Source organism: Cotesia glomerata, linkage group LG2 (assembly GCF_020080835.1).
Source record: "Cotesia glomerata isolate CgM1 linkage group LG2, MPM_Cglom_v2.3, whole genome shotgun sequence".
Classification (NCBI taxonomy): domain Eukaryota; kingdom Metazoa; phylum Arthropoda; class Insecta; order Hymenoptera; family Braconidae; genus Cotesia; species Cotesia glomerata.
Window position 1 is genome coordinate 29,216,512 of NC_058159.1, and position 21,478 is coordinate 29,237,989.

Here is a 21,478-nt window from a genome sequence, read left to right on the forward strand (position 1 = left end):
GAGTTTATATCTCCAAAAATGTCAATAATTAAGAAATGACCTTGTATCTTGTCAACTATTGAGATTTTCAAAGATATAAACTCATCCCGATGTTACACTCATCGAGACCTTTCATTTGAGTACCCACATCAATTTTTCATATATATTATATATATTACATATATGTATATATGAAAAATATATCAAAAATGCATGTGTGTATTCAAATGAAAGCCCTTGATGAGAATAACATCATGATGAGCTTATATCTTTAAAAATATCATAAATTGATAAAATACAATAGGGTAGAAGTACCGTTTATGGCCATTTATTGTTTAAATAAATGATTGTTTAAATAAATGATAAAGAAATGAATTTATATTAATAAACCATTACAAACTCAATTTGTTTTATTATAAATTTTTTATAAATTAATTCAAATGTTAACTGGCCAAAAATGGTGCTAAGGTGGCCAAAAATGGTACTTCTACACTATAATTTATTAATTATTGACATTTGTAAATATATAAGCTCATTCTGATGATACACTCATCGAGACGTTTCATTTAAGTACCTACATCAATTTTTTAATATATTTGTATATATATGATATTTCTGATATTTGTGAAATATATAAAATATATCAAAAATGCATGTGGGTACTCAAATGAAAGCTCTTGATGAGTGTAACATCGAGATGAGCTTATATCTTTAAAAACGTCAATAGTTAAGAAAGTACAGTGCATTTTAACAAAAGTCATTATTTAATAAAGTTTATTTAATAAAATTTTATTTATTTATAGTTCACAAGTTACGGCAGTCACAAAGTGACTGCAAGGTTGCTAGTAATTTTAAAAATTGCATGCAATTTTTTTTCTGACATTCACAAGCATTTTATATTTCATATGCATATTTACTATAATCGAATCTATTTTAATTGTTTGGCTTGTTAGTATTTTAATTAATTTAGCATGCGAGTTGGTTAATTTGATTTATTTAGTAATTTTAATATTATTAATTATTACAACAGTTAAAAAAATTTAAACAAGCGTGTAAGCAGTGAGTTAGCAAAGCGTGTAAAGAGAAGTTAGTTTTAATAATAGAGTAGTAAGTAGTATAGAAAGAAAACTCACCGTAAAAGCGGTCAGGGTGAATTTGTTGTACGTGAAGTAGAAGAGTAGTTGCGGAGGCTGAAATAATCCACTGCAATAAATCTGCTAAAGTATATGGATACCTAGATAATATTCCTGTTAGATGATAGTCCTCTGGTTTCTTTTTAAAAAATTAATTAGTCTTGTTACGAGTTATGAAAAATATATACTTATTTTTTATGTATTATTTTAATTAGTTTTATTTTAAAGTTCATGCAATTTTTAAATAAAAATCGGTGATAAATTTTAGACATTAGTTTTAAAAAAAAGCTCAAAAAAAACCACCAAAGTTCCATAAAAAATGTTATCTCCTAAAAATAAAAGCATGCATAAAAATATATATACCCGCTCTTAGATATAAAAAATATTTTAGATATACATACACCTGTTAATAAGTAGCCAGCCAATTTCACACGACTATAATACTATAAACCGAGCCGTAAAAAATAATCTTTCAAGTAATAGTAATAAAAGAGTCGATAAGCTAAATATAAATAATAAAAATACGAAAAACAAATAACAATCCGCGAGAATAGTTAATATAAGCAGATAAGCCGTAACCAACCGGAAGTCTTAATTTATACACATATATAAGCTTAATTAGTTCAGATAGAGATAATAATTAAAAAATATATATTTATATATCTAAATAAAAATAATTGCGTGCGGGTTACAGAAAGCAAACTTTGTATATAATATTTTGTTTTTTTTTTTTTTTTTTAATTATTAATTGATTTATGATATACAAATAAATTTGCGTATAAGATTCATTATATTTTTTTTTAATCACTTATTTAAATTATATTATCAATATATATATTTTTATGACTATATATGCATATACTTGTGAAACATCAGGCATTATTACACTCACGCTGTCACTCATTTTCATTTTTATTTATTTATATAAATAATGACTTTTAATTGGTTATTTCAATTTTAATTTTCAAATAACCAGAAAAAAATAATTGCGTGCGTGATAAAAAGAGTGTTATTTATTTATTTATTTATTTATTATTATTATTATTATTATTATTATTAATGTTATTGTTATTTTTATTTTAATTATAATAATAGTTTTATTATTATTATTATTATTATTATTATTATTATTATTATTATTATTATTATTATTATTATTATCATTATTATGAATTTTATTGTTATTTTTATTTTAATTATAATAATAGTTTTATTATTATTATAATTATTATTATTATTATTATTATTATTATTATTATTATTATTATCCACCCACACATTTCTTAATAATTTAAGATATTTAAGATATGTCACTCCTCCAAAAGCAAAAAGATACATTTTATATATATTTATATATTACATACAAACATTTACAATAAATACATTTACAATTATTTATTAATTAATTAAATATACATACACGATGGGTAATAATTAATTAATTAATTAATTAAATATAACTGTTCTATTTCTATGGATTATAATTGTTATAATTATAATTAATAATATTGTGATTTAAAATTATTAAGCGTTAGATCGGTAGTTTTGGAATGTTCCATATTATTTTATTTAATAATTTTATTTAATAGCTATTACGTCGAGTTTGATTTGGCCCATCGTGATGCAATTATACAATTTAAATAAAATAGCTTTTATTGCTAAAGAAAAATTTCATCAGTCCGTTCTATATAAATCCGACGTTTTTTTTTCAATTAACGGCCTAAATATTACAATTAAATATTTTTTTTTCGTTATTCGGGTAGGAGTACTTTCGTTTGTGAGCTTGAGCGGGATTTAAATGGACCAGAAACTAATTGTAGACATTTTTTAGTATTTTTTTTTTTAAAAAGCTCGAGTTAAGGTGTACGACGGATAGATTTATTTATTTTACAAGTTTTATCTTTATATCATGGACTATGCATCACTGTCGCTTCACATTCGTTATTTATGGTAATTTTTTGGCTATTCAATGATATGTATATTTATAAATAAAGTCATTTATTAATATATATTCCATTGAATATTCATTTAAAATTGTGCGATTCAATTTGTTATTCAAAAATTAGTAAAATATAGTAGATTTTTTTTTTCCACAATTTTAAGTAATTTTTTTAATTAAAAAAAAAATCTAATTAATCAATTACAATACTCAGCCGTGGGTTTGTTCAATAAAATCGTAACTAATTAACAAATGATCATTAATTAAGTGTAAATATGTTTCTTCAATGATTTAACAAACACTAAAACTGTCTAATTAATAATAACTACAATTATGATTATGATTAAAAATCACAAATGAATGATATAACAATTAAAAGCAGAATAAGCTGCAATAACATCATACAAAATGTCAATTTAAAGACACTCGGTACAAATAATCAAATTCAATCACAGATATTTATTTACTATTATCGATTTTAGTAATAATTAAATGATTTAATTACATCAACTACTGTCGATAATTATTTAATAATTCAACACTCAATTATTCGATTCGTTGATTGGTAAAATACAATGCCCATAATCAGTTATAATCGAGAAAATAGATTTCACACCCACAGCAGTTAATCGGCAGTTTTTAAATGTTTCATCTATATTATTAAGAGAATAAGAAAAATTTTGTGGCTAGTGTCTTTTTGTGATAAAATGGGTTTTTTATGTTTAAATTTGGTATCATTAGAAAGGTCTTGACTTGGAGTTGTGCTTTTTTAAGGTTTCATATCATTTTTAATTTATGATGATAATTATTTAGACTGCATTAAAAAATGCTCTATCTTTAGATACATAATTAAGAAATGACCTTGTATTTTGTGAACTATTGACATTTTTTAAGATATAAGCTCACCCCGACAATACACTCATCGAGACCTTTCATTTGAGTACCCACATCAATTTTTCATATATTTTATATATTTAAATATATGTAAATATGAAAAATATATCAAAATGCATGTGGGTACTCAAATGAAAGCTCTTGATGAGTGTAATATCATGATGAGCTTATACCTTTAAAAATATCATAAATTGACAAAATACAATATAATTTCTTAATTATTGAAATTTTTAAAGATATAAGCTCATTCTGATGATGTACTCATCGAGACCTTTCATTTGAGTACCCACATCAATTTTTCATATATTTATATAAGTTACATATATGTATATATGAAAAATATATAAAAATGCATGTAGGTACTCAAATGAAAGCTCTTGATGAATGTAACATCGGGATGAGCTTACATCTTTAAAAATATCAATAATTAAGAAATGACCTTGTATCTCGTGAACTATTGACATTTTTAATGATATAAGCTCACCCCGACAATACATTCATCGAGACCTTTCATTTAAGTACCCACATGAATTTTTCATATATTTTATGTATATATATATCATATTTCTGATGTTTGTGAAATATATAAAAATATATAAAAACTCATTATTTAATAAAGCAAAATTTCATTTATTTATATTTCACAAGTTACGGCAGTCACATAGTGACTGCAAGCTTGCTAATTTTTATTACTATTTTTATAATTTATTATTTAATTATGTCTCAATTTTCTTTTATAAAAAAAGGACGGCAAGTACAATATATTTTTAACAATTAAAAAATAAATTATTACCGCAATTTTTAAGCGCATTGATGCATTAGTCCAATTAATAAAGAAATTATTTCGTCATATAAAATATTTAAAGTCAATTAAATTTGTTTTTCTAGTTTAAAAGTTCGATTTTGGTTTTTTGCACTTGATATTTTAAATATCTCCGGCACTATTTACATTAACTGTTTTTAATCTTCATTATTTATATTTATATATGTGTATGTTTATGTATATAATATATATATGTATATAATATATATATATATATATATATATATATATATATATATATATATATATATATATATATATATATAATATCGGTAAATGTATTGACGATTTATAATATTATTATCCACAGAGGGACTTTAATACTGATTCATTATCGCTTCACATTAAAAAGCACCCACAACTGTTATTTTAATTAATTATTATTATTACCGTTATCAATTATTACTATCAATATTTATATTTACCATTATTATTATTACTTCAATTATAATTATTACGGATGTAAGCTACAAAGTTTTGTCCTGTTTTTCTTCAACTTAATTATTTGGCAACGCTACAAATATTAGATACTAATCGGTTTTTGTTCGTAATTTAATTGCACTTTAGTCGACGTGAATTTTTAAAATCAAAAACAAATCGGTAACGATAAAAAGATTTTTAATTATAATTATAATAGTATAATAATTTAAAAATAAAAATAGTGCCATTAAATTTGATGAAGAAAATAAATTACTTAATATTTTTTTTATTTGCAAAAATTATTTTCTCACCTCGGGGCGGAAAGCGTCAATTTTCCTCCCGCTGCGCTAAACGAAAATGCCGCTTTCCGCCTCCGTCGAGGAGAAAAATAGTATACACACCATGGGCAGTAAATAAGAGAGCCTCAGATCACATGTTTATTGACCTCGGCTTCGCCTCGGACAACAATTACATGTGATCTGAGACATTTCTTATTTTACTGCCCTAGATGTGTAATATACTATTAAAAAAATAATTATTATATTAATGAGTTTGCGCAATTCAAACGGATTAATTACGTTTGAGATTCGTATCATCGGTACGTCGTGTTTATATTTCATCCAATTAACCTGTGAACAATTTCACTTGATACTATAATATTGCCAGAAGCTCTTCTAGTGTTTGTTCAGCAACAACTTCAATTATCCGTCAATATTTTTTGTTTTTTTTTTTTTTGTTACTTTATAAAATAATTAAAAACCTTTAAGTAATGTTCTACAAAAAATTATTGTTAATTTTTTTATAAAAAACCTCTCCAGGATTCGAACTCGCGCTATTTAAACTAGCGAAAAATTCTTTCTATAATTATTTGTGAAGAAATTAAATGTTTTTAATTCAAAAAAAAAATTATTTTATTTTTGCAAATAAAATAAAAAATTATCTATAAAAAAATTAATTTTTTTAATTAAAACAAAATTATTTAATTTTTGCAAATAAAATAAATAATTATTTGTAACGAAATTAATTTTTTTAATTGAAAAAAAAGTTATTTAATTTTTGCAAATAAAATAAATAAAATCAATAAATAAAAACACATACTAAAAAAATATTTGATCATTTAATGGCACATTTGTTAAAATAATTTGTGCTTTTAATTATTTTCTTATTATAAATTATATATTTATATTTATATTACAGGATTATTATCTATGTAACGATATGAATTTGCGAAGCACACATTTTATATGATAAAAAATACCAACTCTCAAGTCGAATTGAAAAATAATTACTCAGAGTGATTTTATTCACAGCACAGCTAGATAATAATTAAGATAAAAAGTATGTAAGATATGACTTGATTGCAGCACATGAAAAAATTTATTCATTTTTTCTTTCATTCTTATTAATATCAATAATAATAAACGTGTCTCGTTGCAATTTATTGTTAACTATCACGAATAGACACCATTAATTAGGATAATTTTGCTTGAGCAAATATCTGGGGTATTAAACACCGTAAAAAGCTTATTTAATAATTAATAATTACTCATTTCTTCTTGCTCAAAAATCACTAATAATAATTATAATAATAAGATTTTTGTTCGTAAGCTTAATTGTCGGAGGCGGTAACGTTTAAAGTAAAATAAGGACCGCGTTTATCTTTATTTTCTCGTTGATTTAATCTCTAGAGAACCGAGTCGAGACTTTATCAACAAGGTTATTTTCTCTGGAACTATTGCATCCTAGTAATTAAAGAGATCAAATTAAATTGAAGATACAAGATAAATTTCAACGCTCATTACTTCGATGCTAAGCCGATTATTGATTTCTTTTTTATATTTTTATTTGACAGCTTAGAAATTTTATTAAAAATCCAGATTAAACTTTTTTAATCAATTAATTGGATAGAAATAGTATCCGTTCGAATTTTATTAAATTAATCATCAATTTATAAAATAATCCTTTAAAAAAAAAAATTGGTAATTATTTACAACCCTATTTTGACCATAACTAACAGAAAAATGACCATTTTTTCATTTTTTTTTATGCCGTATTTATTATTAAAAATGTCGTGAAAGAAAAAAATAAAGATTTCGATATCTTTTTTGCCTTAAAAAATTGGAGAAAATTTTGGCTCTTATTTTTTTGGATAAAATTTCTATTTTATCTTTTATTGATATATTTTTTTTGAAAAGTACACAGAAAAAAAGGTTCACTTGAGCGAAGAAAATATTTTTCTTCCTAATTATTTTCTTGAGCGAAAAAAAAATTTTTTTTTGACAAAAAATTTCACTTATTCCAACAAAATTAATCTCTTGCTTTAAGAAATACGTATCTTGATCCAAGAAAATTTATTTAAGTCAAGAAAATCTTGTTGCTGTGAGAAAATTCAGCCTCTTGCTCCAAAAAATTCAGTTCTTGATAGAAGTAAATTTTCTTGTCTTGAGAAAATTTCTCTCTTGCTCCAAAAAATTAAATATAAAGATAGAAGTAAATTTTCATTAATATTTTTATTGATTAACATGTCAAATGGGAAGATCAAATAATATTTCATCATTTTTTTTCATTCAATATGTATAATTGTACGCTAAAATAATATAAAATGAGTATCAAATATTCAAGAGAAAAATTTTCTCGAGGTGAGAAAATTTTTTTCTCAGCTGAAGTAGGTGGCGCTGCTTCACTAAAGTATCTAAAAATCTTGATCAAATATAAAAATTTATTGTGTCAAGTATTTATGATATTGAATTAAGAAAAAATTACTTCTACCAAGAATAGAATTTTAAGAAAAATTTTTACTTCGGCCACCACAACTTCGGTCTTCTTTCAGGCATCCGAAAATTTTCTTGAGCCAAGAATTTTGTTCTCTAGTCAAGAAATTTTTCTTTCTGTGTACATGAAAAAATGACTAATTTAAAAAAAGTATCACAATTTTCTAAAAAATTTATAAATTTTTTTGAAAATTTGTTAAAATTTTAATCAACTTTTTTTTTTCAAATTTTTCATTTTTTTATCTTTCAAAAAAAATATATCAATAAAATCAAATAGAAATTTCGTTAAAAAAAATGAAAATTAAAATGTTTAACCCCACTTGTAAATATTTACCAAAAATTTTATCAATCGTCCAATTATAATTTATTAATGTAATAGAATTTTTTTTTAATCCGTAAAATTATTATAAAATTGTTCATTTTAGATAAAGCTTATGTAGATAATTTAATAAAAATTTAGTAATTAAATTTTTATATAAAATCGAAAGCCATAACTTGTTAAAATTAGAAAGTAAATTTGTTCAAGTACTCAATTAATTCCCCTTGATTAGAAGCTCATTTAATACCGAAAAAAAAAATAAATATTAATTACTATTTAAAAAAAAAAAAAAAATAATTCCATGTTGCTGCTCATCGATATTCACCACGTATTTACATTTACTGTTCATACAATTCTCGCACGTTTTCCATTAAATTTTCACCAAACACCGGGATAATTTGCATTTTTAACTAATTATTACACAATCATTTGCTCGACTGCTCCACACTCATCACTGCGTGAGCAAAATATAAATTATGGCTGGAAGTTTCATTATCTTATGTTTATGGTACTTATAATAAACTTGTATATCTGTTTTTATCTTTATAGTAATAATAATTATATCAATTGATTTTATATATCTAAATATTTCTAATTTGTTTAGCTGGCGAGGGCAATATTGCGCCCTACCCAGCATAACGACTTAATCACTTCAGCTGGGCTCTTTAATCAATGTATGAACAAGTAGAATTAACAATAGGCACCCACCTAGGCACCCGTTGGAGTCAAAGCTCTTACACGCTTTGCTCGTGTGGTTTTCAGTCGTAGGCTTCTGCACCTCGGGATGCGATATCATATCCACCTGTTGTCTCCACGAACTACCCTCGCCCTCGGTGTCTACCGGCTTCTTATCCTCCGAGCCAGCTCTGTTGTGCGGTATATCTTCGACTTCTATCGGCGCGATCGGCTTGTCTTTGTCCAGGTCCTCGTCGAACTTTAAGGCTGTTTCTGTGCCGTAGAACACCAGGCCCCATTCTGTTAGGCTCGCTGAAAATAATTATTAGAATTAGGTTTTTTTTAAGTAGTTATTATTATTTTAAATTATAAATAATTTGCTGCAAAAAAAAATAGAAGAAATAATAATTGTGATAAAAGATATCTGGTAATTTTTTTATAATAAATTATTATAATTTTTCTTTATAAAAAATTATTATAATAATTATTTCAATAATTTATAAATTGAAAAAAATCTGTTGATTCTAATAAAAAAAAATTAATTGATTGTGACAATTAATTACAAGCATAAAAATTTTAATATTTTACTACTAAAGTGAATGAACTACAATAATTATCCATAACATAAATAATCATGCTAAAAATATAAGTGAAATTTTTTTAGGATTGTAACACTTGAAATTAAATAAATTTAATTGTGGTAATTATTTACAAGTCGGGTCCACGATTTGAATTTTCATTTTTTTGAACGAAATTTTTATTTGATTTTATTTATATATATATATATATATATATTTTTTTAATACATATAAAATAAAAAATTAAAAAAAAAAAAAGTAGATTATCAAAATTTTAACAAATTTTCAAAAAAATTTTATAAATTTTTTAGAAAATTGTGATATTCAACTTTTTTTTTTTAATTTTTCGTTTTTTTATATACTTTTCAAAAAAAAAAATATATCAAAAACATCAAAAAAAGATAAAACAGAAATTTTATTCAAAAACATGAGAGCCAAAATTTTTTCGCCATAAAAGCAAACAGAATAAAAAGAAATTTGAAAATATTAATTTTTCGCCTAGATATGGTCAAAAATGGGGTTGACCCCACTCGTAAATAATTACCTTTTTGGTAAATATTTACAAGTGGGGTGAACAATTTTAATTTTAATTTTTTTAAACAAAATTTCTATTTGATTTTATCGATATATTTTTTTTTGAAAAATACATAAAAAAAAGAACAATTAAAAAAAAATTTGATTATCAAAATTTTAACAAATTTTCAAAAAAATTTATAAATTTTTTAGAAAATTGTGATATTCAATTTTTTTTTTAATTGTTCGTTTTTTTTAAGTACTTTTCAAAAAAAAATTCATCAAAAACATCAATAAAAGATAAAATAGAAATTTTATTCAAAAACATGAGAGTCAAAATTTTTTCCAACTTTTAAAGGCAAAAAGCTATCGAAATCTTTATTTTTTTCACAATCTTTATCATAAATTCGCCGTAAAAACAAGCAGAATAAAAATAAATTTGAAAATATTAATTTTTCACTTAGATATGGTGAAAAATAGGGTGGACTCCACTTGTAAATAATTACCAAAATTTTTTCAAGATTGTAAAACTTTAAATTAAACGAAGTAAATTGTTTACAAACACACTAAAAAAATAAAAACAGTAACTACCACACAAGTAACAAAAAACATACGGGAGCAAAAAACAAAATCTAACAAATCAATCTTGATTAACATAAAAGCTCCAGGTAGTTTAGTAGCAAAGGTTTTCTCATTACAATCTGATCTCCTAATAGCCTATTTAATCACCATTAAATGAAATAAAATAAGTAAAATAAATGAACCGCATCAGCTCTCGAAATGAAGAACAATGACAAATAATCTCTATCAAACCTAAGGCTATCAAACTACCTTGAATAAAAAATAAAAAAATCATGAGTCGCACAACAATAAACAGCAACGAATTACTCAATGCATCTCTATCGACAGAATAAGTACCCTTGTCAGTGAGTTGGAGATTTCTGGTGTCAAACTGCTCGTCTTGGAGCAGATCGAGGCCTTTAGCGCGGGTGGCATGTTGATTAACGCCCCTCACGCCGGGATAGACCGGGTAGAGCGGGTACAGCTGCTGGATTTTGGGATACTGCTGGAACACCACTGGAACTTTGTTAGTCGCGGCTTTGGCCGCGGGTTCCATCAGAATTAACCCTCTCTGGAGGGAGGAAGTTGATGTCACAGCGTCGATAACTTGCTGCTGTTTCGGCTGCTGGGTTGTCAGTTTAACAACCGGTTCTACAATTGATTTGGGTGTAGTGTTGCCGTTGCTATTGCTGGGGTTGGAACTGTGTCCGGCGGTGACATTGCTACCGCTAACACGGGGCTTAGATGGAGGAGCAATGCGACTAAATGTTAATCCACGTAAGCTTTGTACAGTGGGCCGTACTGTCGGTTTATTTGTTGATTTACCATTTTTATGTTGCCCACGTACTTTGCTTTTTTTAGCAGTTTGATTCTGCTGGATGTACGCCTGATTTAATCCACCATTCTGGCCCTGCTGTAGTTGTTGTTGCAACTGTTGTTGGAGCTGTTGCTTAACAAACTTGCTGTTCTTGGCTTTAAGCCCGACGACATTGAGCCCGTTGCGTGAGTAATTAGACGTTTTAACGACTGGCTTTTTAGGAAATTTCGGGTTAATTCCGCTACCGGTTATGCTGCTGTAGAGCGCGAACTCCGTTGGGTCGGGCAGTGTTCCTGTACCGTAGAATATCAACGACCATTCGTGAAGTATCGCACGACCTGAGGGTTTTAATCATCCACTTTCATTACTCCGACTTTCGATTATTTACGGAGGCTAAAGGTTGCAATTTCAAACATTTATTCTTTAGGATTTATCGATTTCCGATTTATGCTCGTTATTATTTATTATTATCTAGTCTTTTGTTTTATTACTCCTTTTTCTTTATTTATTATTTTTTTTTGTTCTAAGGGCTGTGGTGATCAAGAGGTGATCTATTTTGATGAGAAACAAGAGTGGGTTTAAATCATTCATCTGGAAAGAGCTATTTATTTTCTGCTCTGATTTATTAATTATAATTTTTTGACACGCAAAGCTTTGAGGAGAAATTCTTTTAGAAATAAAAAAAAATTTTTTTTATATTTTTAAATTATATGATTTTAAAAATCTCTTTTTTCAAATTCTAGCTTATATTTTCTTTAATAAAGTCAAATTGAAAATTTTTTTCTAATTTTTATGTTGAAAAAAAATTTTTTTTTCACATTTTTCAAATGTATGACTTTAACAGTCTCTTTTTTTTTTAGTTTTTGCTCATATTTTCTTTAATAAAATTCAATTGAAAATTTTTTTTCTAATCTTTATGCTAAAAAAAATTTTTTTTTTCACATTTTTAAAATCGCTCTTTTTCAAATTTTTGCTGATATTTTTTTTAATAAAATCCAATTGAAAATTTTTTTCTAATCTTTATGTTAAAAATTTTTTTTTCATATTTTTAAAATATATGATTTTAAAAATTGCTTTTTTTCGAATGTTTGCTCATATCTTCTTTAATAAAATTCAATAAAAAATTTTTTTTCTTATCTTTAAGTTAAAAAAAATTTTTTTTTAATCATTCAAACTGCTTACATTTGTAATTTTTAAGTTTTAATTAATTTATAGTTAATTATTAAACTTTAAATCATTTTTTTCAAAATAATTGAATAATTTTGATTTTTTTTTTTTAATTATTTAACCATACTAATATTTTTAAGCTTGGACCAGTCGTAGGCTTTCCCTAATTACTATTTTTTTTTAATTTTTAAAGAATTTATCATTATTAAAAATAACTAATTTTTAGCCACCTAAAGGATATTTCTCCGCTAAAACTCATTTACTTTTTGTTTAAAAGTAAAAACTTAAATGATTAGATAATTACCAGCAGTGTAACCCAAATAGAAAATGAATATTATTTAAAAGAACGGAAGTAAGACTTTACAGTAGTATGTTAAAATTTGCATAACGGATAACGAATTAGTTCAATTATACCCGTAACTTGAAAATTAAATACGGGTCTGACCAAAGTCGTAATATAAAAAAAAAATGAACCTACAAAAAAAAAACTTTGAATTACTTATTTCAAACATATATACCTCTAAAAAATATGTAATAATCATATTGATATTTTTATGATTGATAATAGTTTTAAAAGTTGTAGTTACGGAAAGTTTAATACAAGTATCAAGTTAATTTAAAATTTACTCACCGCATTGGTGATTCATACAACAAAATCTAAAAATTTCATATTTCCTATTTTTCTCAATATATTATTATTATTTTAGTGAAAATGAAAAGCAGGTTTCAATACAACGATAATAAACACGTTCGTTCTCAGTTATAATATATAAGTAAGTTGATAAGACACAAACTCGAGCGTTACGTGTTTAATATGTTTGACTAAAGTAATGAACTAACTTTACAATAACTGACAGTTTATGTTAGTTAGTTAATTTGTTTGAGTAAGACGCGAAAAAAGGATTTATAATGAAAATAAATACTAAAATTCACACGCTACTGTTAAGCATGTTAGTAATTTCAAACAACCACGTTAATTTGTCGAGCTATCTTACTGTTTGCCTAAGTTATAAACAGATCTGACATGTATATTCATCAAGTTAATAAATTCCACTTCGAGATGGATTCTCAATCTTAACTTTTGTTTGCATAATTAACATATATAAATATAAATATATATGTAACTTGTATTACAATAAGTTTTTTTGATAACATTCATCGGAACTTATTATTTTTTTTTTTAAGTTTATTAACACAAATCGACGGTATAATTAGCAATTTGTTTAACTCCTTATTTTTTAGAGGGTGATTTTTTAAGATTTTGATGTAACAATAGTCCAATTATAAATTATTTGAATCATTCAAACCAAAATATTATATCTTTATTAGATATTAATGATATTAAATGATTTTTCAAAGTGATAATAAATTTTGAACTAATTGTTTTTTTCGTACAAATGGAAGACTCTCTAAGGTGGAGTTAGACAATTTGCTAATTAGAACGTCGAAATAAAATTTCTTTTTTTTTTTATTTTAACCATCCAAAAATTTGTAAGCTTTTGGATTGTTTTTTAAAAAAATTTTTAAGCGTATTAAAATTGATATTAATTTAAATATATTAATATATTAAACTTACCAACATATCGACCCTCATTGTGAACCTCCAAAGTCCACGTACCGTGTGGACGTTCACCCCATGTATGTACCGACATGAATGGCCATTGTTGGAATCCTGTTTTTGAATTATCGTGTGGTCGCTTAGCGAGCAAAGTGCTTTTAGTTCCTTGCGGAGATGTCAGTGTTATCTCGAGATCTCCTCTTCTTGACGCTGACAATGTTATTTTTGCCTGGATATTAGTTAAATTATTTTTTATTAATAATTATTTTTATTAATAATTTTATTAATAATAATAAATATTGAGAAGAAATTATTAAAATTATCAATGGAATAAAGTTACAAGTTTTAAGACTTTAAATGGATGAATTTAAGTTTATAGAATTATGAATAATAATTACCTGAACGTGCTCTAAAAAGTTGACACCGCTGCATTCTTTTACATGGAAATCTAGGGTCAATTGACTACGCGATGGAATTGATCTATATTAAATAAAAAAAAATTATTTATTAATGAAAGTAAAAAATTTTATTAAAATTTATCAATGAAATTTTTTAAATTTTTACTTTGAAGATTTTATAGAAAAAATTTTTCATTTAAAATTAATTTATTTTTATAAAAGGAAAAATTTATTTATTAATAATAGTAAAAAATTTATTAAAATTTATCAATAAAATTTTTTAAATTTTTACTCTGAAGGAAGTAATTTTTATAGAAAAAATTTAATATATAAAATTAATTGAAGTCATATCAATATAAGTTGAGTTGAACTTTGAGAACATCATTAAATTTAATCGATAATTTATTCTTATACGATGAAAAAACTATCTGAGATCACGGAAGTACTTCCTTTGTAATTTTATACAATGGTCAATTAATAGATAAATATCTATTTTTACTCGGCAATATTCGATGGGATATTCTTTTGATTATAATTAAAATTGTTATTGAGGAAAGAAATCTTACTATAATAATTTTTATCTTTTTTTTTAATAAAGTAATTATAGAGATAAAAATAAAAATTGCAATGAAGATGTGTAGATTTATTAAATTGATAGTATACTGATCAGTAGTCGCTGAATGTGAACTTAATATAAGTACTAGTGAGTACAAATGTAATACTAGCATAATAAAATGAACAGTAGCCACAAACTTGAGGCTGCTATTCTCCGTGGGTTACTTCGAAACTAAAGTTACTAAGTTATTTTATTACATCCGTTGGTTAAATTTCAATTGTCTATTGCAATGCTGAACTTAAATTAGAGGGTCGAAGGGCCAATTACGAGAGTTGAGGTGAGAATACGAGCTCTTTCAAAACTTTAATTTATTTTAAATTGATTGATTAGTTTTCAATTTTATTTGCTTGTAAATTTTGATAAAAAAAAAATTTTTTTCTTATTATTTAAACGGAAAGTGAAAAATTTTGATTCACGATTTTTAAATATACAGTTAAATAATTTTGTTTAATATTTAACCGTATTTTTTTACTGAGTATCAATATTAAGAACTCAAATTTTGATAGAGTCTTTATTTGAGCATTTTCTGACCAAATTTAATTAAAAAAAAAAAAAAAATAACAATTTATCAGTTTTTTTCATACAATAATATTTACATTCCAAAAATGAAATAAAAAAAAAGGTAATTATTTAAAAGTGGGGTCAACCCTATTTTTGGCCATATCTAGGTGAAAAATTAACATTTTTTTATTTTTTTTATTCGGCTTGTTTTTACGGCGCATCATGATAAAAAAATGTCGTGAAAGAAAAAAATAAAGATTTCGATAGCTTTTTTGCCTTCAAAAGTTAGAAAAAATTGTAGCTCTTATGTTTTTGGATAAAATTTCTATTTTATCTTTTTTGGGTGTTTTTGATATATTTTTTTTTTTAAAAGTACATAAAAAAACGAACAATTTAAAAAAAAAAATTGAATATCACAATTTTCTAAAAAATCAATAAATTTTTTTGAAAATTTGTTAAAATTGTGATTAACTTTTTTTTAATTGTTAATTTTATTTTTATATATTAAAAAAAATAATACCAATAAAATCAAGTAGAAATTTCGTTAAAAAAATAAAAATTCAAATAGTTGACCCCACTTAAAAATATTTACCAAAAAAAATTGGATATTTTTGAAATCCTAAGTGTATATTATCCCTTAAAAATAAAATGTTTTTTTTATTTCTTCAGTATCATAAATTTAATAAAATTGACTGACGCATAGTGATTTACTACCATAAAAAAATAAAAAAAAACCATACCTATTTTTGTGTGGCGCTAACATTTCACACTTATGTTGTTCCGGAACGGTCTGCCACTTTTTGGCAAGTTGAACCATTGCGGTTGCGTCCATTAAGCCATAGCCGAAACTGTGGCTAACTATAACACCAAAGTTTAAATGTGTAATCATACAAGCCATAAAAACAAAAAAAATGACTGTCACTAAATCAAAACAGATGTTCTCTTGACTGGTGAAAAATTAAAATTAAAAGCATAAATAATTATCTCACCATTTCTGCCAACACCGTTAATGGTCCAATCAGCGGCAATTAAATTAGCCGGCTTAGCGGTTCTTACGACTATGTGCTGCATATCGCGCCACGTAAGATCTCGGTTGGCTTCGAGAGCTAATGCACAAATTCCCGCGGCAATTGGGGCTGATGCTGAGGTACCGGTATGACTGCTTGTGCACTGATGATTTAAATCAATAGTTACGATTTGTTTTTCTCCCAGTGAACCGGAACTGTAGGCAGTAGCGAGAGTTGATGAACATGCCTCGCTGTACCACGGCACTAAACCATTTTCAGTTGCGCTACTAATTGACAGTGTCCAAATACTATTTGTATAACCATCACAATTGCAGTTGTCATGTTCGCGACCTCCATTACCCGACGCCCACACGAATATCGAGCCTTTACCGCTGCGACCCTGTGGGGGATAAAAACAAATTAAATAAAATAAAAAGTCATTGCAAAGCAAAACCTAGTTTTGTTTTTAACAATTTTGGTCCTGTTAAACCACAAAACACTCCAAAGTTTTTGTTTTTTTTTTTATATTACAATTATAAAATAATTAAGTTCCAGAACTTGTACACTGTTTTATGTAGTTACTTGCGACTTACAGTTAATTAATAAAACTTGCAGCGCAAGTAAGCTTTTTGTTCGGTTTGTATTACAACAGATTTTCTTTTATCCGACCGAGTTATTCATTTTTCAATGCACTTGAGCTCTGGAACTATCTACTGAATATTTGCATATGATTCATAAGCCCTAGGTTAATTGCTAAGTTTTAGTAAAGTCTAATGAAAATGGTAATGGATGCGCTAAGGAATAAAATCGCTTTACTCTTACTCGGTTATGAAAACTAAAATTACGTGATTATAAAACTTTTGTTGGCATCAACCGTTCAAATTATTTATGCGTAAGCTCATTAAAGTTAATTGATTGTGTAAAAGTTACTAAAGAAGTTGTAAACTCGCTCGAAATTCCCCTGCAGAAATTCGGATAGTTTATTTTAGAGATCATTTTTTCGGGGTGTTTATCGCTTAAATTGCTTGAAATATTTATTTATTTACAACCTTTTTGATAGAAAAAATTTCTACCTTAATTATTGTAAGTATATTTTTATTTAAAACTGTAATTATATAAATTTTGAGCGGTGAGAAATTTTTTCTTTCCAAAATTTTGTAAATAAATAAGTATTTAAAGACTGAATAAAATTTTTTTAACATAATAATAATAAAAATGACTTTTGTGAAATTGTACTGTACTTTCTTAACTATTGACATTTTTAAAGATATAAGCTCATCCCGACGTTACACTCATCAAGAGCTTTCATTTGAGTACCCACATTCATTTTGATATATTTTTCATATATTCATAAATATAAATATATTAAATATATGAAAAATTGATGTGGGTATTCAAATGAAAGGTCTTGATGAGTGTAACATCGAGATGAGCTTATATCTTTGAAAATGTCAATAGTTCATAAGATACAAGGTCGTTTCTTAATTATGTTAAATTGCACTGTACTTTCTTAACTATTGAATTTTTTAAAGATATAAGCTCATCTCGATATTATATTCATCAAGAGCTTTCATTTGAGTACCCACATGCATTTTCATATATTTTTCATGTATACATATATGTAATATATATATATATATATATATATATATATATATATAAATATATGAAAAATTGATGTGGGTACTCAAATGAAAGGTCTTGATGAGTGTAACATCGGGATGAGCTTATATCTTTAAAAATGTCAATAGTTTACAAGATACAAGCTCGTTTCTTAATTATGCTAAATTGCACTGTACTTTCTTAACTATTGACATTTTTAAAGATATAAGCTCATCCCGATGTTACACTCATCAAGAGCTTTCATTTGAGTATCCACATGCATTTTGATATATTTTTCATATATATATAAATATATGAAAAATTGATGTAGGTACTCAAATGAAAGGTCTCGATGAGTGTAACGTCGGGATGAGCTTATATCTTTAAAAATGTCAATATTTCACAAGATACAAGGTCATTTTTTAATTATATATCTAGAAATAGAGCATTTTCGATTGTAGCCTAAATACTTATCATCATAAGTTGACTATTGGTGAGAATAATATGAAACCATGAAAAGGCACAACTCATAAAAACCCATTTTATCATATAAATACACTAGCCGTAAAATTTTGGTTATTCTCTTAATAAAATAGATAATAATAATAATAATAATAATAATAATAATAATAATAATAATAATACAAAAAAAAAGTCTAAATGATAAAGTTGATTCACCGTACTATTTTCAGAATAATATCCTAATCAATTACAATCCCCCAATTTTACACGATAAATAAATTTATCTAATCAGCAATTTTTCACATAATTTTAACTTGAAATATTCCAATATCACGCAATACACAGATAGTGAATATAAACTAGATTACTGAATGCGATAAAATACAATATAACGTACAGCTGAATACACAAACAGAAACACCAACCATCGCGTATTGTCTATTGTTACATAAGATATTCACTAAATATCGAACATTTATAATAATATTAAATATAACTAAGTCAAGTCGATTGTTCGGTCGGTACTATATATTATACATCGCTCGGTTGAGTGCGTCCAATGAAATTAGTTTGAGATACATATTGCCAGGGCAGAAATGTTCTTATTATTATATTGTATCATCATTCTAGCTATACCACACAACTCAACTATTATTAAGGTTTGTTATTATTGTTGTCTACAACGACGTGAATCTTATCCGATAAAATGACTTTACCTTAGTGATGCCTTCAATGAAAGCTCGGGTAGCAAGTTCTCCAGGGCCATCTACTGTTTTCCCGTCATCGTCCGGACCCCAGGATGCGCTGTAGATATCTATGTGTTGGGCGTTGAAACTTAAAGATCTGGCTTCAACAGCATCCGTCACTTCACCATCCAACATTCTTACTCCTTAAAAAAAAAAAAAAAAAAGTTTGAAAAATCCAAAAGTGCACGCCTCATAACGCTCATTCATTTTTTAAGAAAGAAATAAATTGTGTAATTGATTTAAAAAAAAAAAAAAAACTATAATTAAATAATTTCTTACAGAGTATTTTTTATTTTTTTTTTAAATATCGGCGCCCTTTTTTCTTTTCATATTCGCACGCACCCCCAAGAAAAAAAATATGAAAAAAATATATTTTAAATATATTAAAAATCTATAAAAAAATATGTATAGCAAATATATTTTTAATAACTAACTTTTGGCCGATATTCATATATATTTTATATATTTTAAATATATTTCAGATATATTCAAAATATATCTTAAAAGACATGAAAAAAAATAGCTAAAAATATAAAAAAATATATTTTGAATATATCTAAAATATATATGAAAATCGGCCAAAAGTTAGTTATTAAATAGTATATTACACCTAGGGAAGTAAAGTAAGAATGTCTTCAGATCACATGTAATTGTTGTCCGAGGCGAAGCCGAGGTCAACAAACATGTGATCTGAGGCTTTCTTTATTTACTTCCCGTGGAGTGTATACTATTTTTTTGTCCGACGAAGGCGGAAAGCGGCAACTTTGTTTAGCGCAGCGGGACGAAAGTTGCCACTCTTTCTCGCCCGGAGGGCAAAAAATATATTTACGATACAGGTTGGCAATAGCCTAATCGGCTCGGTACCTGCATTTCGAAAGATCGGGACCAGGGTTCGATTCCGGCGCGCACCAATATTTTTCAATGATTATAAGCTAAGAATATGTGCGTCTCATTGCCAGCCTCTGTACCGGTCGGGTTTTCTGTGGTTTTCCCATATAGTTATGGAGGTAAAATGTCATTATAGAAGTACCTCTATACTATTTAAGACCGTAATGCAAATGCAGGTACTGATTATAACGCGTAAGTCGGCCACAGTCGCAGCACATGTGTGTCGGGCATGAAAGAAAAAATCCCGACATGCAGGGGGGTGGGGACGAAAAAGTGGTTGAGAGTTATGATGACGGGGTTGAGAGATTATATTGCGGAGAAAAAAGTGGAGAGACAATAATTCCCCACCCTCCCTTGTAAAACACTCTACAGTGATACAAGTAAAACCATCCTCAATTATAACCTCAATTATATTTACGATACATATTTTATATATATTTATATATTTTTTATAGATTTTTAATATATTTAAAATATATTTTTTATGTATTTCGAAATATATTTTTTTTATATTTTTTTTTCATAGGGGCAGTGTAAAAAAATCTAGGTTGATCAAGTGGCGCTATAGTTTTCACGTGACAAATAAGAAAAGTTCGTTTGTCTTTGTACGGTTGTATCGTAGCGAATTTTAATAAAAATTCAATTAAAAAAAAAAAATACGTAAACTAGCCTACTGATATAAAATACGGACCCAGTTCATTGAATTCTTAAACTAATAAAACAGATTCGGTCTTGAAATATCAATTTGTTCGGGAGTAATCGTTGATACATCCAAAATGACCTGACATCAGGACGTCCACGTAAAATTTTTTTCGAAACGTTTTTTTTTTTTCAAAATAGCAACATGAAATGATTTTAGAAAGTAAAAGATGGTTTAATTTAAGTGTTTTCTCAGTGCACATCTATTTAAATTATTGTATAAGTGTAATATGGTCGTGATAGAGGCATTTAAAGATCACAAAATTGCTTGAACTTGACGAGTCGAGCATAAAGCACAACCTCATGCGCTTCGCGCTATGAGGCGTGCAAAAAAAATATATATAATAAATAAAAAAGTGAATTATTCAGTAGTTACTTTTTATTTTATTTTAAAATTTAATGTATTCAATTT

General features: G+C 26.1%; 1 protein-coding gene across 3 annotated transcripts in view; it reads right to left on the reverse strand.

The window, feature by feature from the left end:
• LOC123259514 (furin-like protease 1, isoforms 1/1-X/2) overlaps positions 1–21,478 on the reverse strand; it is a 117,046-nt gene that overhangs the window by 1,469 nt on the left and 94,099 nt on the right. The window contains exons 6-13 of one of the 3 annotated variants that reach the window (XM_044720068.1): positions 19,450–19,622; positions 16,652–17,069; positions 16,403–16,520; positions 14,546–14,627; positions 14,166–14,376; positions 10,963–11,760; positions 8,987–9,265; positions 1,113–1,182 (exon numbers count right to left, since the gene is read on the reverse strand). In XM_044720068.1, the coding sequence (XP_044576003.1) occupies positions 1,124–1,182; positions 8,987–9,265; positions 10,963–11,760; positions 14,166–14,376; positions 14,546–14,627; positions 16,403–16,520; positions 16,652–17,069; positions 19,450–19,622 (2,138 nt within the window). In that variant the 3' untranslated portion in view covers positions 1,113–1,123. Of the gene's footprint in view, positions 1–1,112; positions 1,252–8,986; positions 9,266–10,962; positions 11,761–14,165; positions 14,377–14,545; positions 14,628–16,402; positions 16,521–16,651; positions 17,070–19,449; positions 19,623–21,478 lie in introns of those variants that run through there. The other 2 variants (XM_044720069.1, XM_044720067.1) reach the window with 2 other exon arrangements.